Source organism: Castanea sativa, chromosome 1 (assembly GCF_040712315.1).
Source record: "Castanea sativa cultivar Marrone di Chiusa Pesio chromosome 1, ASM4071231v1".
Taxonomy (NCBI): Eukaryota; Viridiplantae; Streptophyta; class Magnoliopsida; order Fagales; family Fagaceae; genus Castanea; species Castanea sativa.
This window is the reverse complement of record NC_134013.1, coordinates 10,713,677-10,737,838: the sequence shown is the minus strand read 5'-3', so window position 1 is coordinate 10,737,838 and position 24,162 is coordinate 10,713,677. Positions and strand designations below refer to the sequence as shown.

Genomic DNA, 24,162 nt, shown 5'->3' with positions numbered 1-24,162 from the left:
CAATCTAATTTTTTAATTTTGGTGACAAGTGAATTATTGGATGCAAAAATCGAAAAGTCTAGATCCAATTAGATTCTAAATCATGTCTAATTTACTGCCATGTGTCTCATCTAATTTTTTAATTTTTGTGTCTAGTGAATTATTAGGTGCAAAAATCAAAGAATCTAAATTCAATTAGATTCTAAATTGAATTTTAATTGAAGTTCAATTTTGTGCCAGGTGCCCCATCTAATTTTTTAATTTTTATGGCAAATGTATTATTGGGAGCAAAAATTGAAGAGTCTAGATCCAATTAGATTCCAAATCATATATATATATATATATATATATATATAATTGTGATTGGTTTTAAGTGTTCCTATGCATATGCACAGAGTTACATACTAGTGATTATAGAACACTTATCCAATTATCTATTTAACATCAAATTAATTAAACACAGTCACAAACTATCCAATAAGTGTGCATTTTAATATTATACGAAGTACATATTAACGAAGGGTGATTAAGTTATACTTATGTAATTTCTTGTCAATGTCATGCAATTTAATAATGTTTAATTTGATTTATATTTTTGAATTTCCACATTTGAATTACGAGTTATTTACATTCTTAACACATACATCAAATTTTGTATATAATAATGTTTAATTTGATTTATATTTTCAATTTTTCACACTTGAACTACAAGTTCTTTAAGTTCTTAACACAAACATTGAATTTGTATAAATAAAATGTTATTGACCATCCACTGATTCCAATTTATTAACTCATACTTTTGTGTAAAAAAAATTTTAGTAGAGAAAAAATGAAATTATAGATAATATAGTTATCGATCTCTAATTATCTTAATATTTTGAAAGCAAAAAAGGTAATAGAAAGACGATATAATGTATTTTTTTGAAAACATGTATTGACAAATATATTACACTAATATCAATAAAAGTGACAATAATATAAGAGAAAAGGTACTATTTTAATTTTTTGAAACTTTGGAAATAGAGCATCTGTTTATTTTTTAGAAAGAATAGAGCTTCTGTTAATAACTTAATAAGGAAATATAACTGAAACGATTTAAAAAATCATGGTTTTAAGTGTAATTTTTTAAAAATTAGGGAAAAAGAAAGAAAGAACACGATGATTTATTCATATTATCCACACAAAAAAAAACTATGTTTGAGACAGAGAGAAATTGAAGCCGAACTCCACATAAAGTATTCATAAATAAAATTTTCAGCTTCGTCAAAGCTAACTCTTTCCCCTCGAAACATATATTTCTCTCTCCGTATGAACCACAACAAACATAGCAGTATAGCCTTCCATATCTGATACTTCACTTTTATTCCTCTCTGTCAAATATCCACTGTTAAATTAGACATTCCCTGACTAACAAATAAGCAAAAGACTAATGACCACATTTCTCTAGTTATATTGCAATGAAGGAACAAATGTGCAACTCACTCCCCATGGTTCTTACATATACAACACAATCCATGAAAATTAGCCCCTCTTCTTGAGATTGTCTTTAGTTAAAATTTTCCCCTAAGCAGTGAGACAAAAGAAAAAACCCATATCCTCAACGGCACTGTACAAATGTTTTGTCGCTCGATACCATTAAATATGGTTCTTCCATATACAACACAATCCATGAAAATTAGCCCCTCTTCTTGAGATTGTCTTTAGTTAAAATTTTCCCCTAAGCAGTGAGACAAAAGAAAAAACCCATATCCTCAACGGCACTGTACAAATGTTTTGTCGCTCGATACCATTAAATATTAAGTGTGAGGAGGATAAAGTTCCCATAGAGCAACAGTTGTGTCTTCCGATGCAGAGGCCATTAGCTTACAATCAGCTGAGAATGAAACCGCGTTACACTGTAAAAAGGACAAGTAACGCATTTTTTTTAAGGGTGATCACAACAATCAACTAGTCAAAAGTACAAAACTGAAGAGAGGAAAGAATTACAGGTGAACTAATCACATTCAGCAGTAGTAGAATGCCACCTCGCCAGCAGGAGGTGGGGTGGCAGGGTTTAATAGAATTATCTTTTTCCATTTCCCTTTATTTTCACCCATATATAATCATGGAGTACGTAAAAAAAAGCTTCTGCACTTAGGGCCATCATATCAGAAACAATGTGCCAATGATAAATTAATCAAGCAGCAAGGTGGGATGCTTGTGTTGGCCTTGAATTTCAAGCTAAAAAGCCTTTATTTTTTCTTTTGGTTAAGGTAAGACGAGGGACTTTACCCTAGGTGGGCTTTGAACCCAAGCTCATCCCCATGGTAGTAGTCAGTCGTGCCACCGGGCCAAGAGGCTCTTGACCTAAAAAACCCTTGTGCCTAATTTATTAGGTGATTGGTCCAGGCAAGGTTGGTGGCAGATAGACAGCCTATGTAGAACTCGTCAAGTACAAATACAGATTTGTCAGGAAGAGAGAAACTCCACTTGAAAATTGAAATGGAGCTCATAAACTAGAAAAGGGAAAATAAAAAAGAAAACTGACTTTTCAAGAACTTCTACCAACTAATCAGTATATCTGGAATTAAAAGTAATTCAACCTAGTTTCCATTAAAATTGAAAACCTATATAAGAAAGAGGCACACACACGTACCCAGTGGGTCATGAACCCACAATCTCACTATCCATCCATATTTATAAAAAGGGGAAGTTTCATCTAACTAGAGCTTGTTGGCCCTGATATAAAAGGATGAAATTTAAAACAACATCCAAAACATAAAACTAGGCATTTTCCATCAAAGCCCTGAATATCAAGAGATAAAATACAAGCCACAACAACTGATTTAAACTTTCTAATAAGAAAATAGAGATACGAAGTTTAAAATTTTAAGGAAAAAATAATAATATAGTATATGTTATAATACAAATATGAATTGACATACCGTAGCATGGTGATATTTCAATATTGCTAGAGCATTTCCTTTGCGGTAATTATATATCCTTACTCTGCAAACAAGTGAACAGAGACCACTTTAAAAGCCTACGTTATATAATGTCAAGACAAAATAACTAAAGATATCTTTTGATAAATGAATTGCATAATACAAAAATCACATTAAGTCTCAGTTTGATAGCAAAATAAATGAAGAAATGCAAAAAATTTGAATAAGATTTTTTTTTGGTTCTTTTAACTACTCAATAATGGACCTGGACTGAGCCAACTCCTGTTTTAGGCTCCAAAGTGGGATTATTGTTTTTGGGTTTTCAAAGGCTTATGCAAATTTTCATGGTTTGAGCTAGATCACTTAAACAGATGAATATTTCCCAAAAAGAAGTTTGTTCCATTTCATTGATGTAAAATCTAAAGTCTGACAAAGTTTTTAGACAATTTATGAGAATCCCATCATCCACGTAGGTGAAGTTTTCATGGTGAAACTCTGCATATCTACTCACAAGAAGATTACAGCAGCAAGTTATGGCTTTATGTCTAGTGACTGAAATTCCTTAAAACTGGGAGGACCAGGTAAGTTGGGGCACAAAATACTTGAAAGGAACAAGTCCAAGAGCCATTCTTTGCAAACTGTCTTGGTGGGCAACAATTTACCACTTGTGGATTATAAGAAATAACAGAATCTATGGTGGCAAGGTTGAGACAGAGGAGAAAATCGTAATCCTAAAGTATATCAAAAGAGAATTAAGGGGAAGAATGAAGGAAAGCAGGGAACAAATCCATCCTTTAAAAAAAAAAAAATTGTGCAAATTGGGGTATACTTAGATGAATTTGTATGTTTTATCACTTGATGTAAGGGATGGGCTGGGCTCTGGTAGTTGTTCAGTAGTGCCGTATGTGGACTTGTGTCTGCAGTTGAGTTTGTCTAGACTCTTCATTTGTGTTCCGTTGGCTTGGAATTGCTGGCTTCCAGCCTTGGAGCTAGCTTAGTCTGGGGTTGTAAACTTTGTTCTTTGTTCAATGAAATACTGAATTATCAAAAAATAAATTAAATTAAATTAAAGATTTCAAAATTTGCTGTCCAAACAGATTTTGAGGAACCCTTTTAGGGACTCGGTTGAGATTAAAAACAAATAAAAATTCATCAAACTAACCAAAGAAGAAATATATCCATTGTCAAGAGCATAAAAAATTAAATATTTAGATAGTAATGACAAATACGATTGTTCAATAATCTAGACAGTCAACTGAGTTGAAGAAAACCATTTCTATTGGATGAAAAATGTCCCACAACTAATTTGCTAGCACAACCCATTAAAATGAGAAGAGAATTTCACATAGGTAACCCCTTCACTGACTACAACTCTATATGCAGCAAATTATTATTAACATATTAGCCAATATTTGTGTGAGAACTGACTAGTATTCATATTTTACAGTAGAGTAACTGAAACTGTGCAAGAATTGTGCATGAAAATCCTTTAATCTTTCAGGGAAAAAAAATTATTAGCAACCTGTGGTCCCAGCCAGCAGTAGCAGCAATTTTGCAATCTGGTCTAATTGAGGTGCCTGCTATTCCAGGTCGTTCCAAATTAATTTCTTTCTTGACCACACAAGAACCCTACATCATACAAGGCATGACATGACATAAGAACAGTTATTTCAAATAGCAGGAGGCTAGAGGCAGCAAAAAGGTAAATCATCATTAAATATAAATATATATCCACAAAGTCACCAAAATGAAATAGATAAGAAAGCTGCTAAAGAAACAAAAAATAATGGAACATTAAACTGGTGACTTTTGCATTATCCAAACCAGATATGATCTCAAACAACTCACTAGTCATTTTCTGCTAATTAATTATTTTGCAGCCACTGTTTGATATGATTGTTATCATTCCCAATAGATGTTTGAATTTTAAATCAGCTTATTTAAAGTTTATCAGTTATCAATGATGTAGAACTCTATGTACAACACAAAGATATTTTACACCATTGATCTTTAAAGCTTAGAACTAAGTTGAAAACTGATGGAAGTTCTACCAATTTAACATTCTATATTGACAAATTAAATACCCTCAAGGTCCTAGATCATAATCCAAATATGAGCACCAAACAGTGGAATGGAAAAGGAGGAAAATTTTAAAAAGAAGAAAGGAGCAAGAGAGTGGTATAGAAAAAGAAAAGCTTAATTATATGGTGTCAAGATACAGGGGACTAATGGTCCATTTAGATTGAGGGGAAGGGAGGGGGAGTAGAGTAAAGTTGGCCCAACATTAGCTAATTTTTAGCCAATTCTACTCTACTCCCCCTCTCTCCCCCCTCAATCCAAACAGGCCACAAGAGGTGAAGAGGAGAGAGGAAGGAGGGCAGGGGGGGATACACTTATTAAACTGAAACAAACTAACATAATAGTGGCAACTGTATCATGACAAACCCAACAAGATCAATTAACTATTGAAGGAAAACACGGGCAAGATTCTCTAAAACCAGCAGTTTCTTTGTGCTAACAATGAATACTTCTTGGTGTTTGCCAGAATTCTGACTTGGGAATAACTTTGACCAATTGCCTGGCCCTTCATTAGGATTAGGAAGAACATTTTAGAATGGGTTCCCTTACTCAAAACTAAGGGGGATTATCTAAAATCCCCTGAAGCAATAGGACAAGTCATGGTGATCAATGGGGAAGGCGCATTGGCCTCTATCTCAATCAATAATTCCCCTGAAGGGCCACAAAACAAAAGGAGGAACATACTTTGGAATACTTGGAGTAGAGGGATATGATGTCAAGTGGATTGGAAGAAGCCCTAAGAATCAAACAAGGAATTCGTGAATGCAACGAAGAAAGCCAAGATCAATGGTGGGCCATCCAGTCAAGTACCCAAATTCCAATTACCAATCATGGATGAGCCTCCTCTACGGATGCAGAGAACTCCTGCACCTTATTTCATGAATGGGCAATTCACGAGGCCTCCAAAGCGATTTTCATATGAACATAGTTTTGGTGATGTGATTGACAGATTCACTAGCCATTAGTTGCACTAGGTGGAACATCTCCCAAACTCTGAGATCTAATGAATGAAAAAATGTAGCCTGGTTTTGAATTCATAACCTTTGTTAACCGATAGGCGGAATTTAGCAGCTAAAGCAAAATGGAATACAAAAGATGAAGATGCAGTACAAATGATTATCAATAACCAGAATGGGCCAATCAAGGGAGCGATGGTGCTAAGAGATTTCCAAACATTCCCTAAACTGTTTACCTTTTCTTTATTGGTAAGAGATGTAAATTGAAAAAAAGTATGATGAATCTATGAACATGTGTGTTTACCATGGAATGATCCAAACTATACATCACGATTTTGTCATCTGCAGCTCCTGAGATACCCCCACTACATGATTCATCAATGGATATGCTAAAAACTGTATACAGGATACCAAATGGATCACAATTTGCTTTCAAGGGGAAAAAAATTAGGAAGAATATGTTGGTTATCACTAAATACATGATCCCATACCTGGCTCTGAATGGAACTTTACAGAAGTTAGAGGAACTCCCGAATGCCGTATATCCCACCAAAGCATGGAACCATCTTCGTAACTGCCACAACACACCTTATAGAGTTGCTAAACTGATAAAATGCTTAGCTGCATTCATAATAGAAAGTGAATAAGAAAGATAAGAAGGATATACCCAGCCAAGACATTTAGGAATCCCTGTGATTCGGATGGTAAAAATGCTTGAACTGCCATGCACATCCCTTCCAAGTAATAATTGTTACATGTCAAAGTGAAGCTTTTGAAAAGAAGGGGTGAGAGAGAGAGAGAGAGAGAGACAGAGAGGTTCTTTACTGAAGAATAAAGGGCCAAGTGATGGAGATATAACTTAGCCCAATAATTAAAATAATTGAAGGCAATGTGTATTTACCCATGTTCCATGGAAAATGTGTGAAAGGCAATATGTATTTACCCATGTGAAATGGAAAATGTATTAATTTTACAAAGGAAAATATGAAAATTTAACGACCAAGCAAGAAACAATAAGTGAGCCAACAACAGACTTAAAGAAATATGATACTCAAAAATTGAATGATGATTAAAACATAAACAAAAAATCCAATAATGACACAAGCTATTCCAAACTATCCTAACACCTCAGGAACTATGTGATCAAGGTAGAATATTTTTTCTTAAAAACACCCTTACTTCATTTTTTAAGTGCAGATTAATTCCTACCCCCCCCCCCCCACCACCCACCAAAAAAAAAAAAGTCAGTGTTCTAGAATAGCATCACTATACATAACTCTAGGCTCAGGCTTCTTCAGCAAACAAAACCTCTAGAAGACCCCCACAAACGATATGTTGTATTCAAGTCAAGAAATTCAGAAATATTTGTCCAGTAGAATTTAAAAATCAAACTGATGAACGAATGTACATGATGGCACTGATCAGCACATTTAAAATATAACTTTGTGAAGCATGACGTTGCCCAAATAATAATATAAAGAATACCAAAAGTTAAAAGACATAAATTCAACTCAGATACAGACCTTTCTCATTGGCAGAAACATTTGGGGAGCCACCAACACAATTTTGAGGTAGCCGTGCAAACCTTTCTGCAGTATTGAGATCCCAAATTTCAACCTTCAGATATAATCCACATAAAAATAATAAGTGATATGCACCAAAAATTATATAGATGAATAAACAAAACAGTCAAAAGTTGGATATTGACCTCATGCGATTGCTCTCCTGCTATAGCCACATATTTTGGTCCTTCAGCATGTGTATTTTCTGGGTAACAAGAAATTTGATTAATCCATAAATTTCAACAGTATCCTGAAGCAATTATGGAACCAAGTATGGAACCACCACAAAACCAATATGACAGATGAGGCAGAATGATGAAAAGCACAAATGTGTAGGATATCAAGGGATGAGCCCCTAGGGCAGCACCTCCAAGTAGTATCAGTGCTAGGGTGAGCTCTAGCACAAATCTTCTTCTTCTTCTTCTTCTTCTTTTATTTAGTACACAAAATTTCATCTCTCTTTTTTCCATAGGGGAGCATGATACATAAAAGAGAATAGCTGTTGCAGATAGGAACTAACAATTGCATCTGGGTAATTAGTATACTAACCATATCAGATTTAAAATCCAGACTAAAGTAATATTGAAACTTGAATATAGATATCTTGAACCAAACTTTAATTCTAGAACATTTATTAGCAGATGAGTTTTTGATGAGTCCTGACACCAAGGGAAAAAAGTAAAAAGTAGATGCACAAATTCATCAATTTGAATAAAACCTGTAACAGTGTGTGAAGACTCTGGTAGACTTCCTCCAGCCTTTACCCCACTATCTTCCAGACTTTCTGAGTCAGCAGTTTCCCTAACCTCCCTTTCGTGATAATACTTTAGATCTTCAGCTTGCAGTGCACAAGCAGGAGGCTTCTTCACCAGGGAAAGCTTGCAAAAGTGGTAAGTGTTTGTCTTGATTGTAAGTGAGGGATTCCTGTAAAGAGAGAGAGAGAGAGAGAGAGAGAGAGAGAGAGAGAGAGAGGAAAAAAAGAAAAAAGAAAAGGAGTTCTTCAGCCTCAAGGTAATATTTCACTATGAAACTCATAGCTAATACTTACATTAATAAAAAAAAAAAATCATAGCTAGTACAAAGAACTAATCCTTATGAGGAAAGACAAGTCACGCACAGCTGGAGGAAGTTTGATGAGACAAATGCCACAATGAAGCTTGATACACCAGAAAATCAATAAAACTCATGCAGTATAATTCTGGGACCACAGCTCAACCCAGTTTTAATGACGTGTTATTGGAGATAATAAGCGCAGTAAATTCAATAAAGGAAACATATTGACTGGAAAACATCAAATAAGATCAGGTCTGCCTATGGACAAGACATGATTTTAAAATTTCCTATAGCTATAATTTTGGAAAGACCCAAATCTGATGATCAGTGGCAATTATCCTTTCAACTCAGGTCATAAAGACAAGAATATGCGATGAACATAGAAGTTTCCGTCCATTCCATGTAAATAATGACAGCCCATCAACCAACCCCCCCCCCCCCAGTAGCACCCCTCCTCCAAGTCCTCTTTAAATAATTAACAACACAACCTTAAATCACAAAATGGGTGCCAAACATGCTCTTGTAACTAACGACTTTTCCTAATGCCCCAGCATTCTGAGAAAGCACCTTGTGAGGTGCATCTAAACATGTTCAGATGTTTGAACTTTTAACAATTCTTTTATGTACAACATTCATTCACTACCTACACTCTCTTCGTAGCAACGCGCATGCACAAGTTATGCTTAGAAATTCAAAATCTTGCCATAATTCATAACCATACTCCAATGAGAAAAAAAAAGAAAAAAAAAAAAGCACTACAATTAGTTGCTTACCGAGACAATCCCCCATCTTCAATATCCCAACACTTAACAGTTCCATCCCTACCCTGGCTACATGCCCAATTAAAATATTACAATAATCACAACGCTTGTATCAAAAGATAAACATTATACAATTAGATTATAAAAAAATAAAAATAAAAAACAAGCAGCACCTGATAACTTTGTTTGGTCCGATCAAAGGACTACTTGCAACGCAAGTAATCCCGTGTGCCGCACTATGCACCCTAAACTCAGAGTAGACAAAAAAAAATCAATTCCCAACAAGCCAATAACGTTTAAAACAACAAAAACAAAAAACAAAAATGCTGAAACAATGTGAGTACCATGCAGATGATAGGGTTCGGTGCTGGACCGTGTCCCAAATTCGCAACTCACCGTCCGCAGAACTACCAAATATAAATTAAATTTACAAAAAATAAAAATTAATTAATTAATTAAGAGAATCGAATTTGATGGATGAAAGTAAAATAAAATAAAATTTGAAATTATTTATAAAAAAAAGAGAAAAAAAGAGTACCCAGTGAAGAGTAAAGGTTTGGAAAGATGAAAAGAAGCGTCCATGACAGAAGCGCGGTGGCCTCTTAGAACCGCCACGGGGTCCGGTGGGGGCCTCTTGCTCATTCTTGCTTCAAATTCGAATAAACACGGTGTCGTATCGTTTTGCGTTTTAGCTGGAAATACGTTGCAATGAATTGCCGGAAATGGGTACTGGAATTTGTTCGATGACTATAAACCCTAACGAGACTGGAATGTTCCGCGCCGGATATGGGGTTTTTTGGGCCGTTGGACCTTTTCATAGTTTTTTAAAAATTTTATTTTATATATTAGAAAAAAAAGGTTAGAAAAAGGGGGTTTGATTAATATGTATGTATTATTTTCTTTTTCTTTTTTTAACAAGATAGAGTTAGAGAAGAGGTTCAGTATTTAAGTAACAATTTACAAATATGTGACTCTTTTTTTTGTTTTTACTCATTAGAATATAAATAGTTAGCGTGGGTTTCAATTAGTAAAATTTTATAAATTGAAATTCTATAATATTTATATTTTTAAACAATATAATTGGTGATATTAGGGGGCTTTTGATTGATTCATTGCAATGTGTCTTTAATGTGATGCACATTACGATTATGTGACATTAAAATTTTTGTAATGTGCTTACCTTTCTAAATAATGTAATATTGTATTGAGATTACATTAATGTAAGGTTATAATAATGTAATATTACGATGTAATGTAACATCATGGCAAACTACACGTCCGTATATATGGCCATTTTAGTGTCATTTTAGTGTTGTGCAATTCAACTCAGTCTCGACCAAAACCGTCCAGTCCAAATTGACTCGATTGTATATGGTTGACCCCAAATAAAGCTTAGGGCTTATAATTGAAAACATTCCATGTTTGGTTTGATTATAAAGACTTCCGTTAGGAAAATTGGACACAATCAAACTAGCCGAATAGTTTTATATACATAAACCTTTTTTTTGTGTCTCTAAATGATTGACCCTTTACATTTCTCACTTCTCCATGGCTGACAGATAACACTTTTTTTTTTTTTTTTTTAATTTCTCATTGAAATCAAATGGTAAACAAGCTTAAACTTATCCTTTTAACTCTCTTTCTTCTCTTCGTATTGTTGTGTGGTTACGAGTAGTATAAAATGGTCGTCCATAAAGTTATTGTCATTACTAAGGACAATCATCATTACTAAAGATGATCATCATTACTAAGGACGACCATCATTACTAAAGATGATCATAAGCACACATTAATGCTCAAATATAAATTCTCCACTTAAATGGCACAAGTGTAACGAACTTACAGCTATTCCAGTCACCAACTCATAGCTGTTACAACTATCTCAAGCTAACTATTACACAGCTGTTACAGTACATTGAATGAGAAAGCTAAATGGCTATTAAATAAGCCATTTAACCCTTTAGCTCAACCATAACTGATAGATAGAAATGCTTGTCCATATTGCAAACCATCCATGTTAATGATGAGTAAAAGTATGGACGAGCATAAGCACATTAATTCCAAACAACATTTAATGTCCAAATGAAAAATGAGTGCGGAGCCGTTACTACCGTCAAATTATGCTCATTTAATAGCCGTTACATACATTAAAGGGTTGAGGATAAATGGTCATTATTAGGTCATAAATCCTCCAGCTATGATACAATGTTAGAGAGGCCAGTAGACTGAGCATTTACTCACACAAATACTATATAAAGCTAGGAGAGACAAGTAAGTGAGACATGTTGAACACACACATAAATTACTCTACAAATTATAGATTTCTAAAGAGTTTAAGCTAATTTAAGCATTGGAGAGTCCTTGGCAGACCCCAAACCGATGTCATTATGTGCTTAGTGTTTTCTTGAATACAGTATCTCCAAGTTGTCCATAGTACTGACGAGCTCCAAGTCATCCATCGTACAGACGAGGAACATACTAACGAAGTGAAATTCTGCTTCATCATGTGACATACTTTATACTTGCCCAAATTTGTTTGGGATTCTTTTGTGTTTGGTTGCATATTTGAATTGTAGTGTGGCCAATGGCCAATCCAACCGAACATGCTAGTCAATCTAAAGGCAAATGGTGGACAAAGGCTTGTAGATTGCGATCAATAATGGACGATGTCTTCCAACATCTGATGAGATCAAGTTAAGTCCTAGTTTGAGAACACCCTTTCCAAATAACGTTACTGTGCAAATTATTTCGTTAGTTGGCCGGTTTTGAAAGAATGTGGGAAACTAACATCTCGAGTTTTAGAAACTCGAGATTTAATTAAAACTCGAGTTTTTAAAACTAGAGTTGTCGTGTTTGTTCTTCGATTACGTGGACAAAGTTTCCACCTGGAGGAATTTAGCCACGTAGAAATCGAGTTTATAAGACTCGAAATATGAATTAAAAATCGAGATTTTAAAACTCGAGTTATTGGGTTTGACGGAATTTAGCCACGTAGAAATCGAGTTTATAAGACTCGAAATCCACACAATTTTCCCCCACTTTACCTTTCAAACGCGTAACTGAAACACTCTCAATCTCTCAACTCTCAGTACTCTCAATCTCTCAACTCTCAACTCTCAGTACTCTCAATCTCTCAATCTCTCAACTCTCAGTCTCTCAACTCTCAGTACTCTCAATCTCTCAACTCTCAGTCTCTCAAACGCTCTCTCTCAATCTGTCACTTTCAAACGCTCTCTCTCCTCTTTCAGAATTCTCTCTCTCTCGCTTCTCAGCTGCTGCTACACCGACTGCCGGTCCGCCGTAACACCGCCGGTAAGCCTCTCTCCCTTCTCTCCATTTCCTTTCATCTTTCTTTTCTTTGCTCCATCTTTTCTTTGATCTTTGGTACCAGTGCAGGTTGTGAAAATTTGTGGGGGGCAATTAATGTGGGTAATGGGTTTGTGAACATCATAGGTGTGAGAAATTAGGTCTAGTTTTAAGAGGCCAATGCTGAGCTTGATACTTATTGATGAAGAGGTAAGATCCTCCTAATCTTTTTACCTTTTTCCTTTTTTGCTTCCCGTTCTATAAATTTCTTTGGGGTTGGTATCATTAATGGCCAAGGTTTGTATCATGGTATCCACCTATCCATATGGTTGCATTACTACGACATAGGTGCGAGGGTTGGATACCGAAATGCGAAAAGGTATTGATGGAGATTTAGTTATATGTATAAGTTTGTGTCTTACGGGACTTTTAATAAGATTTTTTTTTCTCTACTTATGGACTTCATATAAGCAAAAAGATATTTTGGGATCAGAGTCTTTTTTTTTTTTTTTTTTTTTGTTAAGTTACGAGGGTCTTGAACCCTCCACCTAGCACTTACAAGGGAAGGAGGTGCCAATTGAGCTAGAGCTCATTGGCGGGATCATAGTAGTTAATGTGAAATAGAATTGAACAGTTAAATTTTGTACTCGCGCATGTGAGTGGGTTAATTGATACATCCTTAAATCATGCCATAATAATGCCGTAGTTTATAGAAAATATATGGATAGCTTGCCATTTGCCCGGCAAGTTAGATTGACATGATAGTTAATGTTCGCAGCTTTTTTCATTCTAATTTATTTCACCTTTGCCTTAATGTTTCAATGTCTATGATGCCCTTGTTTCCATCTTTGGTTTTGATGACTATGACCATCCCCAATCTGTAGATGATGCTTTTTTGGTTGGCATATGTACATTATGTGCTTTGACAAGGCCGTTCTTAATATTACTGAAAATAATAATGAAGATGAATTTTGGTTGCTGACTTGCTTATAGTCTTGAAATTTGTTAAACTTAAGATAATTTAATTTTTTAAAGTGAAATAACCAAGTATTGATTCAATTAGATGGTAAGGTGAAGATCTCTTGCATCTGGACCAATTCATTACCGTTTTGTTCTTCTCTATATTATGTTGCATCGCTTTCAAATTTTTTATTTTATAAATTAAAATCAAACTTGGAACTTAGAGATGCTTTGATATCCTAAATCACAAGTTCTATTCTCCTATCGTATAGAGATTTAATGGCATTGGTCATATGCCAAAAATAAATTCCGGTAGATGCCAACCAAATACAAAATAGCGGCAATAAGATGTCTCGAAAAACATAATGAAATATACAATTACTACGTCTAAACACCCTAAACCATGTAATATTATTTTTAATTCGACTACAATTGGGTTAGATCTGTCGCTAATTTACATCGATCACAATGTGAACATCCCTTTATTTAAAGCTATTAACATTTTTCCACTAATAATTTATTTCTTATTAATAACCCCGTCATAACCTTGTCATAAGGGACAGTCACAATTTAGTCTTCCTACCAATCTTGATCGGATTTATATTTGAATTAATAGGTGTGAGAAATTAGGTCTAGTTTTAAGAGGCCCCGCAATTTTTTTGAAGTCATTGTTTGTAGTTTTTGGTTGAAGATTCTATATCCTTAAAAGAAATACCTTAGTGAGATAAATTTTGGGTTTTTGAGTATCTTATTTTGCAGGGAAGTGTAGTAGCAATATTCATACTTGCTATGTAGGTCATTGGTTTGGGGACGAACTAGTTCATTAGCTAATGAAAAAGTAAATGTAAAAAATTGGTTAGATTTGTCGAGTTCAACTCGCCAAATTTGTTCACATTTATGCGATATGTGTTGGTTTAGACCAGTTTAGAATTAGATCCCAAGAAAGGCTACCATTTTTCAAACTCGATTGACATTAAATTGTTCTTTGAAACTTTAGTTTCAGCCCATCAAATAATCATGGCTTAAAGATTCACTTGGACAAATCACTTTAATGTCAAGCTTTATTTGATATGGAGCAGTTTTCACTACGCACCATGTGGTCTCACTCCACATTACTACCCAAGTAGGTTGATATAAGTAGTAAGCAGATTTATTGCTTCCCTAAAAAAAAATTTCTTTGTCACGGAAATTTGTTTTGCCATGTCTATTAGTAGATAGATTCACTCATTAGCATCACTTTGACTCGTCCCGAGAATTTCGGTTAGTGTTTTGTTTCTCTTTCCCTTTAGTAACTAGACTGAGTGATATACACTACATGTGCACCTTATGACCATCCGTCCTCCTACCGTCCCCATTTCCCTTAGTAAGTATGAGAAGCTTATTATGTAGAATTTGATGGTGGTCCGATTTGTTTGGAAAATGGGTCATGAGCTGACAATATTTACATACCGTTAAAATACTATTTTACTTGGAATGCCTTTTATTAAAAATGTTTCAGGGGATAGAAAGTGGTTTTTGGTCGGCACTAGACAAGCTTCTCTCGCTTAAGATCAAAATTTTCCACCTAATTATCATTCTTTGGATACCCTCTTCAAATAACTTATTACCATTAGAATTCAATCACTTGAAGCATCTTAGTATCTTTTTAATTATTGTAGGAGGCATCAAATAATGTTACCTTAGAGTTATTTATGAAGACTTAATTCGTGGAATATTGTTGCACTCTTTGCGGTATGGAGCCACGGGATCGATGAGGAGCCGAGAGATTGTGCGCCCGGTCCAAAGATCCTTCATTGCTGACGCAACAACGAAATCATCGATCAGAGGACATTTGGAATGGCGAGGTGAAATATCTAGTTTTAACAACTGCTTTAATTTTTACGTTGTCTTTGACTTTTAGCAAGTTCTTTGAAAGTTGTATATCTAATTCTAACGACCGCTATAATTTTTATCCATTTTACAGGACTCGGGCTCACTTACATGCCGTGGTCGCGCTAAGGAGATGGCAAAGATAACGATGCAAGATAATCGGGTGATTGATATTATCAAGTTGGTGGGGTTAGAAGGATTGTTTAGGGTCCCTTCTAGAGAGATAGATCATTGCCTAATATCGGCCCTAGTTGAGCGATGGCGGCCGGAGACTCATACGTTCCATCTTCCACATGGTGAGATGTCAATCACCCTAGAAGATGTGGAGGTCATTTTTGGACTTCCTATAGACGGTGAGGTCTTGGTTGGGCCGACTACCGTGGTGGATGGGAATTGGAGGCAACCGTATGCGTGGAGTTGCTTGGTTTTGGCGTTCCGGAGAATGACAACAAAACTTTGGTGGGGCAAAGAATTCTCATTAGTCGCCTTGTTGAGCGCATTGCAGCCACCGCCTCATGATGCAACGGAGGAGCAAGTACATCAGTATGCCGGTGCTATATTTTAGCACTACTAGGGGATAAGATTTTCATGGATAAGTCGGGAGATAGGGTGCATCTGATGTTCTTGGAGTTCCTGCGGAACCTTCATGATCAGCCAAAGTATAGTTGGGGTAGTGGTTGACTGGCATCGGTGTATAGGGAGTTGTGCCGGCAAGTGATAAAGAGGCATCGCATTGGTGGGGCGTTGCAATTGGTTCGGTATTGGGCATGGGCGAGGTTGCCATTCTTGTGCCCGAGGATAGAGCCTCCACTGGATGCGATTATGGCCAATGGCCAAAAGCTCCACTTGCATTTAAGTAAGTATTTTCCGATACTTAGTGTGTGTTATGCAATGTACTATTCTTAGTAACTAAGTGGTAATATCTTATGTTATTCGATCGTGCTGTAGGTGGGTGCGGGTGCCAAGCCCGAAGAGTAGGCCATCCCGGCACGCGTTGATCCATTATCGTGAGCAATTAGTTAGAATGCAGCGGACCGGGTAATAATATACAAAATTTCGTGGAAGTTATGTTAATTTTCCTTAAGAATATGTTGAAATCATTGCTTTAACATATCTTCTATTTTAATTTTTGTTTTTCCCTTTATCTATGTATTCTCCTTTGTTTCACATTTTAAGATGCTATGATAATTGTATTTTGTTTCTACCGTAGATTATATGGCAGCCATATGAGGCGGAACTTCGGCCACCTTCCCGACCTTCGCGTCGGCAGGGAGGGATACGTGGACGGCAAGGGTGCCACCGGTGTGTTTTTGCATAGTAGAGACACACCACCCGCATCGTGTCCTTCGACAAGCTTGGGTTGGCGCAAGAGCGGCCCGACCATGTTGTGTACGATGATAGATCGCATAGAATAGACTTACGTGGGAAGGTGGAAAAAAATTGGAGGGAGGAGCATGGACCGTATATCCTTACATGGGATACGAGACAACAACGAGTTTGCCATGCACCTCCTCGATTGGTGAGATGCCTCGCAATCATGATTATTACCGCCGGTACCGTTCGGTCACTCGAAAGTATGTCGACCGCAACGGCGCTAAATTAGATATAACGGTAATGTGTTAAATTAGATTTTATTGCCTACTTTGTTTTTTCTTCGCACATGTAGGAACGTAGAATCAATTGATTTCTTTTTTCAAAGAAATGCGGTTTTCGATCCGACCGACCTCCAATTAGAAAGACTTTCTATTACATATAGTATTCTAATAACACTTTTTGTTCTTAGTTGAGTATTTGAGTAGATCAAATCGATTGTACTTGGTTCTTTCTCCGTTTTAGATTGAAAGCCATTTAAGATCATTGGAGATGCTTCCTCGTAGGCGCCGAGCACACAACCATGTCCGACGTGTCCTAAATAATGTGGCCGGGCTTGGTGGTGGTCTTGCAAGGCAAATGGGCGGGCAAACAATGGGCATGAGGCGAGTCAACGGCTACCGCAACCCCAAGCACAAACCCAAGACTCCCGAAGTACATCGACCCGTGGTCAAGGTGCTCTGCAAGCCCAAGCACAAGTGCGGCTAGGGGCCGTGGTCGGCCTGCGGCAAGCCCAAGCACAAGTGCAGGTAGGGGCCGTGGTCGGCGTGCAACAACCCCTCGAGTTGTAACTTCAGTCCCGAGGTACTGCACCCATCCCACACGCATCTCCTCCACCCGAGGTTCCTCCACCCATCCCGGATGCATCTCCTCAACTCGAGGTCCCTTCACCCACCCCTCCTTCGCGGCCTAGTTTTGATCTCGGTTTTGATTTTCATATGACCCCTCCTACGCACCCCGAGACACCCTCATACCCACCCACCAGCTCCAATGCACCCACTTTGCCCATGACAATGATCCCCACTCCTAGCTATACAGCATCATTACCCACCTACCTCATCCTCATCCGACCCTTAGTGGCCTCCACTGGGATTGACACCGATGTACCTGGACGAGCATCCCCCCGGCAGCCCTCACCCCCACGAGGTAGACCACAACGTACTAGAAGAGCACCCACTTGTGGACTCGGTGGACACAAAATAGGACACAAAGGCAGGCTCTATGGTATGATAACATTACCAACAATGTAATGATATATCTTGTGGTTCACTTTATTCTTATCATTACACCGAATATTGATTGTATGCATCTAATGTCTTTGCAGCACGATGATGAGCCTAAGGATGATGCCCCACGTACCTCCTCCCCCGCGCCCAAACATTACATAAGGGTTAAAAAACGCAAAATTGGTGAATCTTGAAAAAGAAGCAATACACGAAATGTGGTGGATGTGGATGTGGATAATGTGAGGCAATGAGTTACAAGTAAAATTAATTCCAAGCTTGTTGCTTTTTAATTCATTTTTGCCACATGCTTTTTAGGAATTTTTTGATTTCTTTACTTGTTGAATTGTTTGTGATAGTGCTTCTAAATCATGTCCGTTTGCTTTTAAGGATGTAATTTATTTTCATATTGATAAGTGGAATTTGATATTATTTCTAGAGTGCGAAGTGATACCCACGTAGAAGGTTTTGTTCTTGTCGGCACGCAGTATTCCTCCATCGTCCGTCATTAAGCAACCGGCCGTAGCTGTTGAGTAAGTTTTTGTTGTTCAAATTTTTTGCCTTTATTTTTTTTGCTGTTAACTTTGGCTTTCCCTTTTGTGGAGGAAGAAAATACATTTCTCAATTCGAAACAACCCCCCCCCCCCGGCACCCTCCGCTCCGGCGGCACATGCATGGCATGCATTTGCCGTAATCTTTAGTTACCACAATATGAGATTTCATTTCTTTGTTCCGGTGTATTTAACTTGCTTCCCTACAACCTTTGCGCATCTTGCCCAAGCCGGAAAGAAGTTGAAGTCATTGAAAGAGCCTCGGCATCATCTGCAAGTTCTTCACCTCGTGGAGAGGCTCGGCCTCGGTCTCTCTCGGTCAAGTCGTTAGTGCTTCGTGAAAAGGAGGAGAAGCTTACATTTGATTATGGTGATAATGAGAAAGTTCTGTCTTTGGTTAATTCACTGTTTGATGCGGGTATGTGCACTTTTTTGTGACTCCGGTTGCGAATCTTCCTGTTGGATGAACTTTTTATCTTTTATTTTTATGCATTCTCCCGTGATGATCTTTCACTTCGTTGTAATATATGCAAGATATTTGCAGAGGGAAATTTTCTCGAAGGAAGATCACCGTGATTCGAAGGCAACCACAAGAACATCTTTGCCAAGGGATATTCATGGTGCTCCGCCGAAAGCCTTGTTGTTAAGCTACCGAAGTCATTGGAAGCTTCAAAACCCCGCGGAAAATGGTGCCGTTGTTTGGAGCAGGGGTAGTTGTGGAAGTAAGTCGGTTTCATAGAACTTGAATTTTACGGTCTTTTCAAAATGGTTTCTATTTAAGAATAAATATTATACATGCTTTACAAGTCATTGGGATCTCGGTTTTTTGAGTCTTTTCTTCGAGGTATACGAAATGCGTTTGTGAAAAGATATGTTGTCAATGCGATGAAATTAGTCATCTTAAATTAAAATTCATCCATCATCTTTGGAAAGGAAAAAAAAAACTGCACATGTTCTAGTGATATTTACAATGTTAGTGATCACTTTCGGTACATATTGGTGCACATTTCTCCCGTTAAGTAATATTCTTATACGTTTTCACCTAGAGCATAGTTTTTGTTATAATATCACTAGTTTTTGAGATAGCAATATAGTGTCGCTTTGATACATTGGAATAGGATGCATTAATGCTTCTTTATCATTAATCTTCGCATAACATATGTTACGAATTCTATTGCATATGTAGGCGAGAAGAGTTTGGTCCGAAGGGCAATATGTGGCCGGGATTCCTATGGATGAGATTCCGGATCTAAATTCCTGTCTATTGTATCAGCGGTTACAAGCTATTAATTGCTGTGTTTCCCGAAAAAGGCGTCGAGGGCTATTGCCACTAAATCATTAGACTCGTCATGAGGGAGGTCACTACGATCTTTGAGAATCGGCTTCTTCTGAAGACATGCTTCCTTCAAGCCCTATTTTGTATGCTAGAATAAGCACCGGAGAGCTTGTTCTTCGACTAGGTGCCGATTGTCCATGCGGTAATCTTACAATGTTGAAACCGGTGAACCTATGTACTCCCCAGGTGACCTGTGTCCGGTTAATAATTTCGCTAAACAATAACTCCCGTTGTATTCTCCTGTAACCGAGATCTTTATGTACCGATAAATGTAGGAAGCACCTTTGCTACGAAGATCTTATCAAAGAAATCGAGGAATTTGTGCTTCGAACGGGCAGGTTAGTATACTAATAATTTCATCTAACTCATTCATTGTATTCATGTTTTGAGCCTTTTTCTGTTGAATTATTGTTTAAATGGTCCTTATATGTACCCTTTAGGTATGTAGCCTTTGTGAATGTAATCTGTTAAATACAAGTATCATCTCTCGTGCCTTTCATATGCTTGACCCGCATTCATTCATTCATTCCACCTCACCCCATTATCCCCCGAGCAGGGCCTTGGGGCTATATTCTTTATGTTCAGTGGGCCTTAAAATAGCTTGATTCATTCTTCATTTGAGGAAGCCATGCGAACATGTTTTCCTTCATCTCTCGCCGGCGTATTTGATTGTTGTTTTCAAATTCAACTGTCACGGATTAAGGCAGCTAATATTTTTTAATTAGAAAAAGGCTTATCGTCCGCACACACGTAAATGTGTGTATAGGTCTCCAAGCTTTCTCATTGTGATACAAACGTTTAAAAAATGTTATTTTAAGCTATGAAGTGAAATACATAAATGTGGCTGAAGAGAAGTCAATTTATGCATATCATTATCATTTATATCATAATATCATTTACGTATCAAAAAAAAAAATATACATTATTAATTCTCGGTGGCACTCCTATAAGATGCTGTATATTTAATAAAGGCTAGTCATATATGGACATTTTGTTTTGGTAATGAGCTCTAGCTTAAAGGATATTTCGAAGCTGGTGGCTTGGTTTGCAACTCTCCAGTAGAAGCAAGTAAAGGTAGTTGGAGACATATGGAAATATATACCAATATAAGCCATAAATGAGTGAACAAATGAATGAATAAAGAATTGATAGAAAAATTTTCAGTGTGATCTTTCTATGGCTACAATGAATTTTTTCCCCAAATGTAAATTTCATGCTTCAATACAATAATAATTTTTACTTTCTGTTATGATTGGTTTTTCTTTCCAAACACTTTCAGATCATATCTCTGTTAGGTTTGATTTTACCTTTGAAACAAAAAACAAAAGAAGTCCATAAATGGGGACTAAGCCCATTTTTGTTATCATTGGCAGAGGCCCTGCCCTTGGGACCTTACTCTATAAAGCAGCAGCCTATCATATGGCTACTACTTTTTTGTTATTGGAACCTCAAAAATATTTTTTCCATTACGTAACATAAGTTACATATATGATCTACATAGGCACAAGCTTTCATACTCCTTATGATTATTTTTGCACCAATGCTTCTAAGAGCAAAAATCGATGTATATATGATTACACATTAGCTGTAGCCTAAAGAGCGTAATCCAAATTTTCCCTTGCACTAGTTAATTCCGTCGATTTTATAAGCACCAAAATAGGAAATCGATATGTCAATCTACCGTTATATTTTATGAAAAAAATTTGCATTTCAAATTATTTTTTTAGGAGAAAGAACTTATTTTCTTGTGACACATTTTCTATTCTAGATGTTCATGTGGTTGGATAATATTAGTCATATTGGATTGTCCTTTTTTTTTTTTTGGGGCCATCACATGATAGGGGGTGTGAAAGAGATAAGTTCCACATTTTGAGTTTGGTATGGTCTTGGTTGTGAAATTATGTACTAGTTAGGCTTCTCCACATACTCGCTTAAGCTTTTGGGCAAGAAGCTTTAACAAGTCTCAAACTTATTAGTAAATAATATGGGACAACAAGAGTATTACTCATAGTTTTACTATTGAACGGGTTCTCTAGCCGGGGGCCGTAAGCCGATTTGGTGTGGTTAAGGTAAGAGCAAGTAAGCTGAAGAAACATAGTCAATCTAACGTGTCAGGCTAAATTGGACCGTTCAAATGTCCATTGGACTGTTCAAATGTCCATTGGACCGTTCAAATGTTTATTATGGTGATTTTTAAAGATGAGATAATTGTGAACTGTCCATTGGACTGATATTTTAGCATGTTGGAGGAAATGGGAGGCCGAATCAATTTTTAGTCTTTGGACATAGAAATGCTTATGATAGTGACTTAACCAAGTAGTTGTGTTATTCCTTTGTTTTCTCTTACTATGTTGGCAAATTGATTATTGTAGAAGATAGCATTGGCAACTCGTTGGCAACAAATGTATCTAGCAAATTTAACTACCTGACTAGCATATCCCGCTTTCAACGCCGCTGACTTTAGAGTCGAGTTCTGAAAATGGGTGTTGAAGTTGCTAGCAACATGTCGAAGACAATATCTATGAAATACCCTTGCTTTTCCATCATCCCTTCTAGGCCAGTTTGCAATGGCGTTTTTGATACCGAGATGTCGGTCAGAAATTATGCAAATGCCGTCGTCAGGTATCAGGTGGCCAATCGTTTCTCTGAGGCATCGTAAAAACCACCTCCAAGCTGGACCCCCGACTCACAATCCACAACAAGAAAGGCGAGAGGGAATACCTTGTTGTTAGCATCGGTTGCCATTGCGACCAACAACTTTCCCCGATATTTACCATACAGATGGGTCCCATCAATGCCGATAACCGGCTTGCGTATTTGAATCCCGATATGCATGGACCGAAAGACCAAAACACATAATGCAACAATACGGTGTGATCTTCATATCGGTGGGTGTGACACGATAGCAAACCGGGTAGTCGGGTCACGATCAATATACGCCATTAGCAACTTTTGCGGCCTTTGGTAAGATTCTTCCCAATCTCCAAACATAAGCGCAATCGCCTTTTGTTTCGCATCCCATACCTTGTAGTAAGAAGGCTTATGGCCATTATATTTCGCCTCATCGGAGATCCGAGATGCTTAATTTGAGTGGTGTGATCCTCAAGTAACTTGTTATGGATTTCTCGCCGCAATAAAATTACAACTCATCATTCTACCATCATTTCGCACCCCGGTCGGTATACACGTGTGAGGACCCACATACACAAGTGACCATCCATAGATTTTGGAGCTCGGGCTTCATAGCTGCGTAGACATACCACTTGCACGACTATGCACGCATTTCGCACAAAAATTTTTCCTCGTCGACCTAGTGATCTTAAAGTTTTTGTTTTCCTTGAGGGCACAAATTGTTAATACGCGCTTCACCTCCACTTTACTCGCAAAAGTCAACCCTTTGCACAAATTCATCCCCTCTCTCCAAGTAGACACAAATGGCATCTCAATATGCGAAGGATCAACCATATTTTCCCAAGTATTTGCGAGAGAATGACAATGTAGGAGGTGCGTAGGCGGGATTGTGTTTGTAATGTTTTGGACACTAATAACATTGTACGCATCGAGTTCACCGCCGTCCAATGTCTCATTGTCATCAATGTCCCTCTCAAAGTCCCCAAAGTCCCGAAAGTCCCCTCTCTCAATCATGTCTTCATAGTCATCTTTATCGGCAAAATCTTCACCGTTAATGGCAAGATTCTCATCAACATAGTCGTCATCATCATCATCATCATCATCGTCATCATCATTGTTAACGACAGTAGTCTCATCAACATAGTCGTCGTCGTCATCATCATCGTCATCATCATTGTTAACGGCAGTAGTCTCATCAACATAGTCGTCGTCGTCATCATCATCATCATCATCATCTCCATCGGCATGAACATCATCATCCTCTACATGTGTAGAATACTCATATTGAGCATCCGGAAGCGCAACTTGTAAGCTTCTAGTTGTTTGTTGGATATCCTCTTGCCATCCTGCACGCGGCTCCAACTGTATGTACAACTCAATGTTACTTACTTCAGCTATACTCTCCAACTTGTCAAACATGATCTTCACATGTTTGTCTTTTTCTATCAGCATATACTTGTAATTAATCCGGTGCTTCATGATTTCATTTGGCATACGATAAGTAATTTGCATGTTGTACGCATCAGGATTCTTACCCAACTCTTCCATGACAAATATCTTCAATTCATCAAGGGTTTTCAACCTACGATCAACTTCGGCAT

General features: G+C 37.2%; 1 protein-coding gene across 1 annotated transcript; it reads right to left on the bottom strand.

The window, feature by feature from the left end:
* Window positions 1-1,175: 1,175 nt before the first annotated feature.
* LOC142638592 (protein DECREASED SIZE EXCLUSION LIMIT 1) lies at window positions 1,176-10,143 on the bottom strand. Its single transcript, XM_075812632.1, has 13 exons — window positions 9,853-10,143; window positions 9,659-9,721; window positions 9,488-9,559; window positions 9,327-9,383; window positions 8,219-8,424; window positions 7,647-7,705; window positions 7,462-7,555; window positions 6,606-6,672; window positions 6,430-6,512; window positions 6,243-6,334; window positions 4,426-4,532; window positions 2,904-2,967; window positions 1,176-1,874 (listed from the first exon to the last, which is right to left on the bottom strand). Exons 1-13 carry the CDS (start codon window positions 9,954-9,956, stop codon window positions 1,776-1,778), a joined length of 1,167 nt encoding a protein of 388 aa, XP_075668747.1. The 5' UTR covers window positions 9,957-10,143; the 3' UTR covers window positions 1,176-1,775.
* Between the last annotated feature and the right edge of the window lie 14,019 nt (window positions 10,144-24,162).